Source organism: Myotis myotis, unplaced genomic scaffold (genome assembly GCF_014108235.1).
Source record: "Myotis myotis isolate mMyoMyo1 unplaced genomic scaffold, mMyoMyo1.p scaffold_m19_p_3, whole genome shotgun sequence".
Lineage (NCBI taxonomy): Eukaryota > Metazoa > Chordata > Mammalia > Chiroptera > Vespertilionidae > Myotis > Myotis myotis.
This window is the reverse complement of record NW_023416335.1, coordinates 41,104,767-41,119,297: the sequence shown is the minus strand read 5'-3', so window position 1 is coordinate 41,119,297 and position 14,531 is coordinate 41,104,767. Positions and strand designations below refer to the sequence as shown.

The window sequence follows — 14,531 nt, the reverse complement described above, 5'->3', positions numbered from 1 at the left end:
ATGCTGGTGAGGACATAGAGCAACCAGAACTCTCATACATTGCTGGTGGGAGTGTAAATGGTTCAGCCAAATTGAAAACCTGTGTGGCAGCATCTACTAAATCTGGACATATGACCCAAGAATTCCATTCCTAGGAATATACACAACAGAAATGCATCCATATTTTTACAAAAATACATGTGCAGTGTTCATAGCAGCACTTTTTGTAATAACCTTAAATGTCAACTACCCACATGCCTATCAGCAGTAGAGTGAGTAAACAAATTGTTATATATTCACACATTGGGACACTACAAAGACAGGAGGATGAACCATCTACAACCATTTGGATAAATCTCAAAATTAGTAATGAATGAAAGAAGCCAGACGCAAAAGAGTACATGTAACATGGTTCCACTTAGTTAACTACAAGGACAGGCAAAACTAACCTGAGCTGTGAGAAGTCAGAGAGGAGCAGCGGCTGGAAGGGGGCACGGTGCGGCTCTAACGTACTGATTCCTGTGGCACATGCATGTTGAATTTGAGAAACTTGACCTGTGCATACTTGTGTATGTAAATTTATTAAAAGCTTTAAAAATTATTTTTAAGAAAAGGAGTAAGGACCCTGGATCCAGGCTACTTGGGAGTAAATCCTGCTCTGCCACTTATCAGTTGTGTATTTTGAAGAAATTACTTGTCCTTTCTGTGGTCTGTGTTCCTCGTCTATAAAATGCGTCATAGGTACTCTGAGGTCATTGTGAGAATTAGACGAGGTAGCACCTTTCGGCTGTTTAGAAGTGTGCCTAGCACGTAATAAGCACTCGGTAAATGTTAGCTATTATTTTAAAGGGGACTGGCCCTTAAGCAGAGCACATTAATGTACCATTTTATTACCTTATACAGTATATTAAGGCTAGCCATTGAGAACTGTATATTGAAATGTTGGAGACCTAGTAGAAAGGATAATTGTTGTAACATACTTGGCTCTCAAGTAGAAGGTAGGCTTGAAAGAGGTCTAGCCTGAAACCATTGTAAAGAAACAAGGTTTGTCCAATTTCTTCTCTTTATTTCTCATCACCTCAGTCACAGCATTGAGGTAGAGATATACAACAAGTTGAAATTGTCAAATGGAAAGTCTTGAGACCCTTCTAATAAGAACCTACTCTGCATACTTCTTCCCCAACACCTGGTTTGGCTCTGAAATGTTTTTGGGTAGGCTGCTGAGGATTCTGAACAAAATGCAGATATGCTTTTAATTGATCCAATTTTTTTTTTCTCCAAGTCCATCTGTGTGATTTTCTCTCAACACAAACAAATATGTACACCTGTCTCCACACAGATTCTTGACCTGTGCTCACCAGTGCTGGTCTTGCCCTAAAGTGTCTCGGAACAGTGTTGGTTGTCTTCGGAATTTGTAATCTTGAAGCACAGCCCCCTCTGCAGTCAGTTTACCCAGACTTCAGCGTTTGTGTGTGAACATGTTATTGTGCTACTTGGAGTATTGTGCCGGCACATCATTTCTCACTGAAAATGCAGGCTCAGTAAACTCCCAATTATCCACATGAATGGAGACCAATGGTATGGATATTGCTAAACAACTGATTTGTTTTTGAACTACGTAATTTTGGGGACATGAAATGTTCTTTGGCTAATATATTGTTATACTGTGGATGGGTTCTTAAGTTCCCATGAATAATTGGCAAAAATCTGAACTCCTGTAAAGATACCTACTGAGCACTTTACAAGAGAGAAGGAGGCAGAGAGATTAAGAGGCAGGTTTTAGAGTCAGACCTCTGCTCAGACCCGGGCTAGCTGACAGAGATAGCACCTCCTGCTTGTGAAGTTAAGGATGAAAGGAAATAACGTATAAAACACCCACCACAGCGGCACATGTTATGTGATCAATAAGTGTTACAGTGTACCTGTATTAATATATAGAATGTGTAGCATTCTGAACTACCCTAATGATAAATCATAATACATGGAAAGATAATACATGAATGTCTGCCATAAACTAGCACTGAAAAGCAATTTAGAATCGGCACCCTCCCCCTCCCCCCACCAAAATCAGTCTTTATTTGGGGTTTCCTAAATTTGATAATTCTCCATGAAGTTTCCATATATAAGTAGACATTATTATTTAAATTATCCCATTCTACTTTATTTTTTAAAATAAATCTTTATTGTTCAGATTATTACAGTTGTTCCTATTTTTTCCCCCCATAGCTCCCCTCCACCCGGTTCCCACCCCACCTCTGTCCTTACCCCTCCCACTGTCCTCATCCATAGGTGTATGATTTTTGTCCAGTCTCTTCCCACCCGCCACACCCCTTTCCCCCCCAAGAATTGTCCGTCCACTCCCTTTCTATGCCTCTGATTCTATTATCTTCACCAGTCTACTCTGTTCATCAGATTTTTTATACACTTGATTTTTAGATTCACTTGTTGATAGATATGTACTTGTTGTTCATAATATGTATCTTTACCTTTTTCTTCTTCTTCCTCTTCTTAAAGAATACCTTTCAGCATTTCACATAATACTGGTTTGGTGGTGATGAGCTCCTTTAGCTTTTCCTTATCTGTGAAGCTCTTTATCTGACCTTCAGTTCTGAATGATAGCTTTGCTGGATAAAGTAATCTTGGTTGTAGGTTCTTGGTATTCATCACTTTGAATATTTCTTGCCACTCCCTTCTGGCCTGCAAAGTTTCTGTTGAGAAATCAGCTGACAATCCTATGGGTACTCCCTTGTAGGTAACTAACTGTTTTTCTCTTACTGCTTTTAAGATTCTCTCTTTGTCTTTTGCTCTTGGCATTTTAATTATGATGTGTCTTGGTGTGGTCCTCTTTGGATTCCTTTTGTTTGGGGTTCTCTGTGCTTCCTGGACTTGTAAGTCTGTTTCTTTCACTAGGTAGGGAAAGGAGTTTTCTGTCATTATTTCTTTAAATAGGTTTTCAATATCTTGCTCTCTCTCTCTCTTCTTCTGGCACCCCTATAATTTGGATGTTGGTACGATTGAGGTTGTCCCAGAAGCTCCTTACACTATCTTCATATTTTTGGATTCTTTTTTCTTTTTGCTTTTCTGATTGGGTATTTTTTGCTTCTTCGTATTTCAAATCTTTGACTTGATTCTTGGGATCCTCTTGTCTGCTGTTGGATCTCTGTATTATTCTTTATTTCAGTCAGTGTATGCTTAATTTCTAGTTGGTCCTTTTTCATATCCTCGAGGGTCGCACCAAATTTATCGACAGTTTCTAGAAAATTCTTGAAAAACATTATAACTGTGGTTTTGAACTCTATATCCAGTAGTTTGCTTTCCTCCATTTCTGTCATTTGTGACCTGTTTCTTTGTCTCCGCATTTTTTGTGCTTCCCTGTGTTGATAGAGTGGCTTTCTGTGCTAGGTGTCCTATCGGGTTCAGTGGCTCAGCCTCCCCAATTACCTGAGGTGGACACTCTTGGTGCACCCCTGTGTGGGCTTTGTGCAGTCTTGTTGTAGTTAAGCCTTGATTGTTGTAGGTATCACTGGGAGGAATTGACCTCCAAGCCAATTGGCTGTGAGAATCAGCTGTGTCTACAATGGGAGAACTTCTGTGCTGAAGACATCCTTATGGGGCAAGACTTGCTTCAGTGGGACTTTGATGCTCACTGAGTCTGCTCCTGAGTGTGTCCCTTATGGGTCTGAGGAGTTGTAATCTGGATGGTCCCAATCTGACCACTGGGTGCACAGGCTCTTGGGTCTCTAAGGAGGTGCTACTATAGCTTCTGCCTGAGGCTACCCAGCAGGAGGTACGGAGAGATCTGCAGATTCCTCTTCCTTGTTTGGGGCTTGGAGATGCCCAGATGAGGCCCAACTGTGAAGCAATGCAAGCTGCTGTGGGGCCTTGGGCTTTCTTTTGGATGTTCTGGGTCTCTCTGACCCAGCTGCAGTTTGTTAGGTAATTTTAGATCTCAAAGTGCCAGGCCTTTCATATGCAAAAGCCTCTGTGCACAGCTTGGGTGGGGCAGGGTCTCAGGGAATCAACAGGGTGGAGCAAAGAGCTATGGCTGATCCTCCGCCCTGCCCTAAGAGGCCCTGCGTCTCAGTGTCCCATTTCAGTGTCCTGTGGTAATCGCTGCAAGCACCTCTGAGAGAAAGCCGCCCTCGAGTTCCGCCCACTGCCAGACAATCCAGTTTCTCCCAGTATGAGTTTGGGTCCCCAGAGACTCGGCCGGAACTGGAGTTCAGAGCAGTCCGCAGCTTGAGACTCCCTCCCGATTGAAAAAGACACTGGAGTCCTCCATCCTCCGTTGCCAACCCTTTCCGCGTGCGCCTTTGTACCTCTGCACTTTACTTCCGCACCTCCTCTGAGTCTCACGGTGCTTTTCTCTTTCCTTCTAGTTGTAGAATTTCCACTCAGGATGATGTCTGTGTTGTCTTTTAGTTGTATTTTTGAAGTGGTTCTGCAAGGCAGCAATTTCAGGTGTTTACCTATGCCGCCATCTTGGTTTCTAAAAGCAACCCATTCTACTTTAGTTACCATTGGGGAGGCACCTGCCACTTTTTATCAGTCTCGTGGGAAATCTTGGGGCATCTTTCAGGCAGCATGAGAGAACTGTTCAATGACATGAATTGCATAAGTGAGACTATCCTGCGACAGTCTCAGGGAGATACACAGGCACTAAACACGCTGCTTCTAGAATGTAGAGTACTTTGGGGAAATGTTTGTTTGTAGATAATGCTGTTAGAGTACTTATTTAATACTAGAGGCCCAGTGCATGAAATTCGTGCATGGGTGGGGTCCCTAGGCCTGGCCTGCAATCGGGGCCAATCAGGTTCCCCACCTCCCTGCCTCCCTGCCTCCTCCTTCCTGCGCTGCCTGCCCACATACCTACCCCTCGTTACCCATCCCAGCCCGGAACCTGCCAGCTGCAGGGAAGGGACCAGGAGGTTGGCCACTGGCCCCAAGGAGGGAGCCAGCCCTTGCCTCCCCCAACCCCCATGAAATGGCCACATCCACCGCCACCCACCCCTGGTTCCCATCACAGCCCAGGGGCCTGCCGGATGGGAGGAGGAACCAGGAGGTTGGCTGGCAGGCCCCATCAGCGATTAGGGCCTGTGGGCTGGGGGAAGCTCCTGCATTGAGTGTCTGCCCCCTGGTGGTCAGTGCGCATTATAGCGACAGGTCGTTCCACCGTTGGGTCAATTCGCTTATTAGCTTTTTATTATATAGGATAAAATCCATCCATGCAGTTATATAGATCTTGGATTTTATAAGCCTCTGAGTAAAGGTTATTTTAGATGGTAATCTTTAAAAGAAGGAAAACTGCCCTGGCCTGTGTGGCTCAGTTGGTTGGAGCATTGTCCCTTACAATAAAAGGTTGCAGGTCAGATTCCTGGTCAGGGCACATACCTAGGTTGTGGGTTCGATCCTCATTTGGGGCGCGTACAGGAGGCAACCGATCCATGTTTCTCTTTCCCTCTACCTTCATTTATCTTTAAAATCAATAAAAACATATCCTTAGGTGAGGATTTAAAAAAATAAAAGAAGGCAAACCAATGGAATTTAATTTTAAAATGTTAACATTGATACTATATAAGTGTACTTTCTAAACTTCAAATATTTTTTATACGTACTTAGTTGTTTTAAGGTAATTGGAATATTTATTTTGGCTCCTGCCATTCATTTATTTATTTTCACAAATAGGATTTTTTATTTGTCATCATTAAATGTCTGAATTTTAAACAGATTCTTGGACTGAAGGCTCATATCCATCAGCTCATTCAGCTTTAGCACCTGTCCCATTCCCAGTAGCTTTTCCAGAACCGCTACCTTCACCATGAAGCTCCATGAGTTTTCCCAATTCAAACTTGGGCTTCGCCAGCATTTTGATTTTTCTAACGAAGACATCACGGAGCGGATAAATAGATTGGCAAGCCTATCTGTCTTTTCCCATGCTGTCTGGAATCAATTTATTGACCACTTCTTTCAAGTCATTTGTCTGCACCTCTCAGGTCATGATTTCCATCATCATCTTCCAGATTTGGTGGACCTGCTGATGCTGAGCATAAGAGATCTTCCAAATCTGACTGTTGCTCTTTTTAGTAAAACCCACACAGAATAGACAAAGCAAACAGCCATTGGTAGTCTTGACATTGACAATGGCTTCAGTCATGGTCTGCCACTTCTTGACCATGGAGCACATTTTGTCATGGGTAAGATCCACGTCATGGAAATTAGGCAGTTTTTGCCCTGAACATCCTCAGTAATTAGCTTGAATTTTCTAAACACAACTTCATCATTCTGTAGATCAGCTAGGCTCACTTCAAAAACACAACCCTTGAGACCCTCAGATGCAATTTTGGTTCCTTGAGTTCCCATGACTAGTGTTTTCCCAACATTTCTTATACAGTGGGGCCTTGACTTACGAGTTTAATTCATTCCATGACGGAGCTCGTAACTCAAATTACTCGTATGTCAAATCAAAAAGTGAACGAGTGAGACACGTGATGCTGGGCTGATGTTGTGGCGTTCACTGTGACGTTCGCTGCGCCAACTAGCAGTGGGGTATCTGAAGCTGGCTCCTAACCCGAATTTTAGCTCGCAACTCAAAGCAAAAAATCGGCCGAGAGACAGCTCGTGTCTTGAAAAACTCGTTAGTCGGAACACTCGTAAGTCAAGGCCCCTCTGTATTGACCATAGCTGGTGCTTTCACATCATACCAATCTTTCTTAGAAAATGGATCAACCACTTTCTTCTCGGCTCCCTTTTTGCAGCCTTTCGTAAGGCGCTTGTTCTTGCCCGCAGCCATGGTGCTGCTCAGAGAGCCAAAAGACTGGCTCCTGCCACTCTTGATTAAAATGAGGAGTAGGACAATGTGTTTTTTTGGGGGGAAACCCCACTATCCTGATGGTCAAAGACCTGGCTCCTAGTTCCGTGACTTTCAGCAAGGTCACTTCACTTCTTTGGGATCTTAAAAGGATGTGGTCACTTTCATTCACCAAACAGTTTTTGTTTTGCTTTTAGAGGAGCTGATTTTCTCTTTTTCAAGTCCAGCATGTCCTGATTTAATTACTGCACTCACCTTTTCTTGTGCTGGGTGAAAAGATAGCCTGAGGGAATTTAGAAAAATTCCATACCCCCGAGCTCTGAGCCACTGAGAACATAATGAGCCAGGAAGAGAGAACACACACAGCTTTTGAAATAACTGAAACCAGTGCACTGATCACATTTTTTATATTAATGAAGTCTTTTACTTGGTTGAGGTGTGCATAAAAGGAAGGAGTGATGGCTAAGATCACAGTTATGGGCTTTAAGTCCTGGTTCTACCTGCCATTTACTTAGCTGAGATATGGGTCAAGTAATTTAATCTCCCTGAGTTTCAGTTTCCTCATTTGTAAAACCCATATCTCAGAATTGCAATGAAGGTTGAATATGGAATATGTATAAAAATATCTTAGCACACAAAAAGAGTTCCAGTACCATGAGCTGACAATAATAGTAACTTTTGTCACCTTGGACATTTACTTGAACCACATCCAAATGGATTTGAGAGAACAGGTAATGTTTACTTTGAAAAAAAAAAATGCTCTTCTGATTCTAATGTTATGTTTCATCACACTTTACTATAATTGTTTGCTTAATGTCTGACTATTCCCGCTAGACTGTAAGATCCTTGAGAAAGGAGCAATGTCTCTCTCATCTACCCCGAAACACATGAATTAGCATGAGGTTTAGCCTGTTGTTTCTGTGGTGGTGACCAGGGTATGCTCCCCAGCTCTCCATGGATGGCAGATCAGGTGGTGGCAGGGGTTTGGATGCAAGGAAGGCAAACATAGGAGGTGAAAATAAATAACAGGTGTTCCTCAGTCCATTCCCTCAGGATTACTGTGAAGGTTACAGGCTGAAATAGGAATTGAAGTATGAAAGGCATCAGAATTAAGGCCATCAGAGGGGTTCTAGTTCTGGTTCCCTCAACATGGAATGAGAGATGTGAGCACAGCCAGGTGGATGGGAATAATTTCATCCAATAGCTTAGAGGCTATTTCAACGCCTTTGATCTTTATGGTTCTTTTTGGGGAAAATTTTAAGTGCATAATCTGTGTTTTAATGTCTCTGTATTCAAGTACAATTTCCCCTTTTACTCATTTACTACATTTGCATTCAGTTACGTACATGAATTAAAGTCCTATAGGCAGCTTTGGATTAGTCCTATTAACTGAGTAGAATATCTGGGAGAGGCTCCAAAAACAACATTCTGATCTATCAAACGAGGTTCTGTCTTCAACCTGCTGAATCATGGACCCCTCTGCGGTTAAGCAGATTTTTAGCCTTTTAGAATAATGAAGGTACTAGGTCAGTGGTTCTCAACCTTCTGGCCCTTTAAATACAGTTCCTCATGTTGTGACCCAACCATAAAATTATTTTCGTTGCTACTTCATAACTGTAATGTTGCTACTGTTATGAATCGTAATATAAATATCTGATATGCAGAATGGACTTAGGTGACCCCTGTGAAAGGGTTGTTCGACCCCCAAAGGGGGTCGAGACCCACAGGTTGAGAACCGCTGTACTAGGTGATTGTAACAGCTCAATAAAGAGAACACACAATGAGAGGGAAAGCTGGTCTAGGGCCAGAAGGGTATTGTTAACAAAAGAAAGATCTGCAACCGGATCACCTGAAATTTGGATAGTCTTCTAAGGTGTTGAAGTCAGATTCTTAGCCTCACCAAAAGGAAGAAAGAGTTCCAAGCAGAGATAGTTTCCCAATTAGTGTCAAGGAGGTGTCCTCATGGCAAATCTGAGTGGAGAGCAGATTGCTCTCCTCAATCCTGACTTTCAATAATGGAAGTCCATTTTTGCCAGATCATGCACACTGATAGGTATGAATTCAAGTAACTGTTGAGTAAGTCTGCTAAACATGTCTTTTACAGAATGAAGGAGGAAAAGTCTCTGAAAGAGAAAGCACCAAGTCACAAAAGCCCTCACATCCGAATTGTTAAAAATTATTGGTATAGACATGGAGTCTCTTAAAAACTTCAACTCAAAACTGGTACTACCACTCATTAAGTGTTTGTCTCCAACAAAATCACAAGGAATTCAAATGAAAATGATATTTTCCTTGTACTGGAGTCTATATTCAGTGACCTTAAGAAAATTAACATATATTTTAAAAAGGAATAAGTGAACCAATTTTTAGTATAAGCCAAACTCTTGATTCTTAAATCCCTTCAGAACGTTTCAAGATGCTTAAATAAATATAAAGACAATTGCTGACATTTGAGCTGCCTGGGTAATGTATCCTCTGATTTGTCACAACACTGCACACATTTACATGTTCTTTTGAATCCATAGCACCAAGCTCTGGTGGTCAATTAGAGATTTATTTTTAATCAACCATGGTACCTGGCACTGTCATCCTATTTTAGAAAGCTAAGTAGTTTAAGAAAAATCTCAGACTGTTTCTTCCAGAGTTATTTACACTAAGTTATACTAACACATAGTTTCAGGAGAGAAGACAACGTAAACTCTGGGGGAGGGGGGTGTTGCGTGGGGGCAGGGGGATAGAGAAAAGTGGAAAGTATCATTAAATTGTAATCTTATAACAATGCCCTTCAAATAGAAAATTTCAATATGCCATTCCTTTAGTTGTCTCTGCAGTAAGAGGAAGAGAATGGATGGATATGATGCCAGCTTACTATAGGACTTTTAGATGTTTTAAGGAGGTCAAATGATATGCACCTACAGCTTGGCACTGTGCTTGTTTTATTTGCATAATCTTGTTAAAACATCTTAAAAGCAGGGCTGATGTGGGAATTCCAGGACATCCCTTTTAGATGTATAACATATTTAATGAAGGTATCCTATCTAATAAAAGGGTAATATGCAAACTAACGATCACTCCATCACAAAGATGGTGGTGCCCATAGCCACAGGTGGCAGCACCTAGTCCCCTCAGCCTTGCCGAAGTCTCCCAGTTCTGGGGGGGGGGGGGGGGGAGGGCTGCCGCTGAGATTGGGCAGCGTGAGTGGCCTGGCTGGATGCTTGTTTCGTCACCGTGGCGAAGGAGGGCCTCTGGGCAGTGGGCGTGGAGTGACTGAGGCGGGATGCTTGCTTCTTCGCTGCGGCAACGCCCTGGGCTTCAGAGGGCCTCTAGGGGACAGGGGGGCCTGCCCACCTCTGCAGCAGAGTGCAGGCCTGGAGAGGAGACTGCGGGCCTGCTTCCCACAGAAGCAGCGTGGCTCCCTCCCGCCTCCCGTGGGCGGCTAGCTTCCACCTCCTGAGGAAGCTGCACGGCTCCTGTGGAAGCTGCACGGCTCCCATGGAAGCAGCGCAGCTCCCGGGGGCACACTGCGGTTCCCACCGGCTCCCGCGGAAGCAGCGGGCAGCTTACTGCATGCGATATCGCGTGATGGGCTACTAGTCTTTTATAAAACTGCCAATTCAACACCCTTGATCTGGCCAGCTCGCTTCTTACCTGTGCACGTCTCTCTCCAGCCCTCTTTTGGAGTGTTTATTTTGTGCAGACTGAGATGTTTTTCTCTACTTACCTCCAACCTTCTGTTTCTGCCATTGCCTCTGATGCTACCAGTCGAAGTTTCTAGGTTCCCAGAGCCTAATCAGGGCTCCAGGGCAGGATGAAGTGCTTCCACTATCACCTTGGTTTCCAAGGAAAGGCAACACAAGAGTGAGGAAAGGAGGGATCACAGGGCAGAATGAATTGTGTGCTTGTCTCCCTCCCAATTGCAACACAGGCCATGAAATTGCCTCGGTAGTCACATCTGAAAATAGGCAAGTGGACCATTAGTCATTTTGTAAATGTTGCTTCCTACTTGCGCCAGATGTTGGCCAGGGCCATGCTGTTCCACTACCCATCACTGCTGTGACTCAAACCACCCAGAAGACCTGCCCAGCCTGGATGGTGACACAGCTCATAGAAAGAGATGAGACACATTCAGGACAGGCACTGGCCAGCTGCTATCAACATCATGGTGTGACCTTGATACCACACTCTGGTCCTGGCCCTGCACCTGGTTCAGGGGGTTGGGCTGGGGAGGGAGTTAACCTTGGCACGTCTTTCTTACCCTCACTTCTTACTTTCCTTTCTTAGTTCCTCTGTGGATTCTGTATCATCAGACCTTCCTACTGTGACTTCACTTTACAATGAAAAGCACCCTTAGGTAGGGAATGGCAACCATCATTTTTTCCCCTTGCAATGGCAGACTATGAGCCAAAAAGTTTGAGAACCACTTCGTTATTAAAAAAAAAACACTGTTCTTCAAGAATGGGATATAGACAAACATGAGAAACACATAGTCCCTGAGATTTGGGTATACTCTTATTCTTTGTTTATTTCTTGGGGATATATAATCAAGTGATGTCTATAAAAACACTTTGAGAAAAGTTTGAAGCATTATTTGGATACAAGGTGTTATTACTTCCTGTACAAGCTCTAATAGCAAAAATTATAATTAGCATTCAGTAAATGCTAGCTAGTAGTGTTACTGTGTAACACCCCTCTCCCCTTAATAAGTAAGCCGTAATACTTGTGTAATCCCTCCTCCTCACAGGTATGAATTAGGAGCCGCTCTGTTTATTGGATGGTCGGGAGCCTCACTCTGCATAATTGGTGGCGTCATATTTTGCTTTTCAATATATGACAACAACAAAACACCCAGGTATGAAAAAGAAACAAAATGACCTGTTAAAAAGTACTATCCTATTCCAAATCACTACATGTGAGACAAGTTATAGATAGTTCATGCTTCTGAGAAACTTCAAAAACCCAGAATTGGGAAAGGATAGGAATATATTGTAAATATATTAAACATAGTAAATATTATATTGAATAGAATATAGTTAATTATAGTTCTTTTTTTTTTTTAAGCTCATCATTCTTACATCCCAAAGCTAGTTCTGGAGGTAGAACTATGGGTCTGACTATGGGGGCATTCTTCACTTTAGCCTCATCATAATGTTCACATGGAAATTGCTGGTGAAGGTCACTGTGGTCTCTGAGGTTCACCGGAAGAGAAGTTTTAAATAATGGTTTTAAAGGATAATCACTGAACAAATGAAAAAGCCGTGAGCTTCTTCTGCAGAGATTGTCACACCAGCAGTTCAGAATTGACTTTGAAACATTTCTTGGGAAGAAAGCTAACTGAAAGCAATCAGGGAGACTTGGGCTGAGCTATGACAGAAGTAGGGGGAGAGTGGATTCTTCCCATTTTTGTTTGCCCTACCGTGTAAAACAGAATCTACAGAACTGTGTTTTGCCTTTCAGAATGGGCTACGCATACAATGGGGCCACATCTGTCATGTCTTCTCGGGCAAAGTATCACGGTGGAGAAAATGTCAAAACCGCAAACCCCTCCAAACAGTTTGATAAAAATGCTTACGTCTAAAGAGCACTGCTGCAAGTTGTGTCTTGGGTTTGTTATAAAGGTGAACCGTTCACACAATGATCCCATCGGGGCTCTCCTATAATTAACACTCAAACTATTTTTAAAATATGAATTTTTGAAGTTGTTGATTGTATGGATGTAAATGTTCTTACATAGTTATAGACTAATCATTTTCTGTTATGGCTTTCTATAAAAAAATAAACAGGTTATTTACAGGATGTGTATATATTTTATCCCTTTGTAGCAGCAAAGGGAGTCTGGAGGTATTTTGTAAAGCAGTCTTAATCAGATGTTGCAGTCTTTGTCCCCATTCCTTATGATTCTTTCTTCATATATTTAACAGAAAGCGTATAACGAGTGCTGTCTTGTAAACAGTAAGTCGTCTCGGGGGCAGTCTGAGACTATTCCTCAAAAGACGTTCGGGTTGAGTTGACATGTTCTGGCTGCATGTAGTGACTTCTGGTTTCTTGCACCTGTCTGCCCACTGTCATTCACAGTGACTGCTCAAGGAAGGGCTAAGGGGCCAAGATGTTATGGCCCATTACCTGGCTAGTCCGCCTTAAGTAACTGTGTAGGCTCCTCTGATTCAGAAAGCAATCTCTGGGGTGGAGCATCAGCAAGAGCTGAGCTGGAAGCGCTGGCCATGGATGCCTTTGAAGCCAACAAAGGAAGTCCTGAAGCCTGCGTGGTACCCGCCTCCCACAGAAGCGACGGGCCAAGTTCTGACTTCTCTTAGGTCCTGTGTGTGGAACTAATCGGGTAAGGGGGAGACCATTATTCAAATATGGAAATTGCTCCAGTGATTTTTGAACAAAGACAATGAGTTATTCCCCAAACCAGCCTTTTACCACATGCCCAGCACTGTTCTGAACACTTTACATGCCCTAACTCACCTCAGCCTCACAACTGCCCTCTTAGTAAAGTACTGTTAGGATCCTGATTTGACAGAGGAGGAAATGAAAGTGTTTAAGTGACTTGCCACAGTCAGTGACAAATCAAGGACTCTGAACTGAGGCAGTCAAGGGTAAAATATATAGTTTCAAGCTTTGCATAAGAGTTGGTATCTCTGTGAGCAAGACACTTTCCGATACTAATCACAGCATGGGTGAAAATAACATTTTTTTTCTGAAGCATGAAAGACTTAAAAGGAAAATCACATTGTTTGGAAGTTCTCAGTGAAAAGAAAAGGAAATGAACATGTTTGTTACCCCCCCAAAATTGTGTGTGTGTGTGTGTGTGTGTGTGTGTGTATTCAACCATTTCAACCATGATAATACTTGAAATATTTTTTCCAGGGATATAAATGAACTGGAAGCAATAAAGGGAAATCAGGTGCCACGGCTGTATAAGGGCAGGGTTTTCTTAAGTGTGTTTAAAACAAATTTTAAAATTTCTGAGTTGTGCTAGTAGAGATAATGTTTAAGTTGTACTGAACTGTTATCTATATATATAAAAGCCTAATATGCTAAGTGTCCAACCAAGTGGTTGACCGACCGGTCGCTATGATGTGCACTGACCACCAGGGGGTAGATGCTCCAACCAGTAGGTTAGCTTGCTGCTGGAGTCTGGCCAATCAGGACTGGGCGAGATGGAGCTGGACATGCCCTAGAGCCCTCCCATGGCCCCTCCCCAGCCCCGAACTGCCCTGATCAGCACTGGGCAAGATGGCCCTGACAGGCCCCAATCACTGGCCAGGAGAAGGGACCCCACCCATGCACAAATTTCATGCACTGGGCCTCTAGTAGGATAGTAAGAAGCTAGGAAAATTCCAAGGCAGGAGGAATAGGGAAACTGAGACAAAAAAAATTAAAATAAGGCCTAACAGTTTGGCCACCTGTAGCCAGATTGTAAATAGCAAACCCTTATCTTCCCCCAACCAAGAATGCTGGAGAGCAGATTCCAAAGACTGCAGGAGAGGAAGGGAAAGAAAAGGGGGAGAGGAGGAGGAATTTTAATGCGACTAGAGAATACATACCTTAAATCACCCTGGAACTACTGAAAGACCGCAAAGAGGATGGAAGAGGGGGAAGGAAAAGTGCAGTCTTATCTCATTCCACTATTTAAACAGAGAAGCCAGCAGCCGCGGGACTTAATTGCCAGGTGCTTCTCATAAATTCTGGGAAAACCATAACAAAGTAGAGGGAGAGAGACCTTCAGAGCTAACCTGTA

General features: G+C 43.0%; 1 protein-coding gene and 1 pseudogene across 2 annotated transcripts in view; one reads left to right on the top strand and one right to left on the bottom strand.

Annotated features, from left to right (window-relative positions):
- The window catches only part of CLDN10 (claudin 10), a 130,867-nt gene extending 118,287 nt beyond the window's left edge, over positions 1–12,580 (top strand). For both annotated transcript variants that reach the window (XM_036301136.1, XM_036301135.1), the window contains exons 4-5: positions 11,529–11,636; positions 12,242–12,580. In XM_036301136.1, the coding sequence (XP_036157029.1) occupies positions 11,529–11,636; positions 12,242–12,362 (229 nt within the window). In that variant the 3' untranslated portion in view covers positions 12,363–12,580. The remainder of the gene's footprint in view (positions 1–11,528; positions 11,637–12,241) is intronic.
- On the bottom strand, positions 5,699–6,780 carry LOC118651689 (annotated as a pseudogene).
- Positions 12,581–14,531: the final 1,951 nt, after the last annotated feature.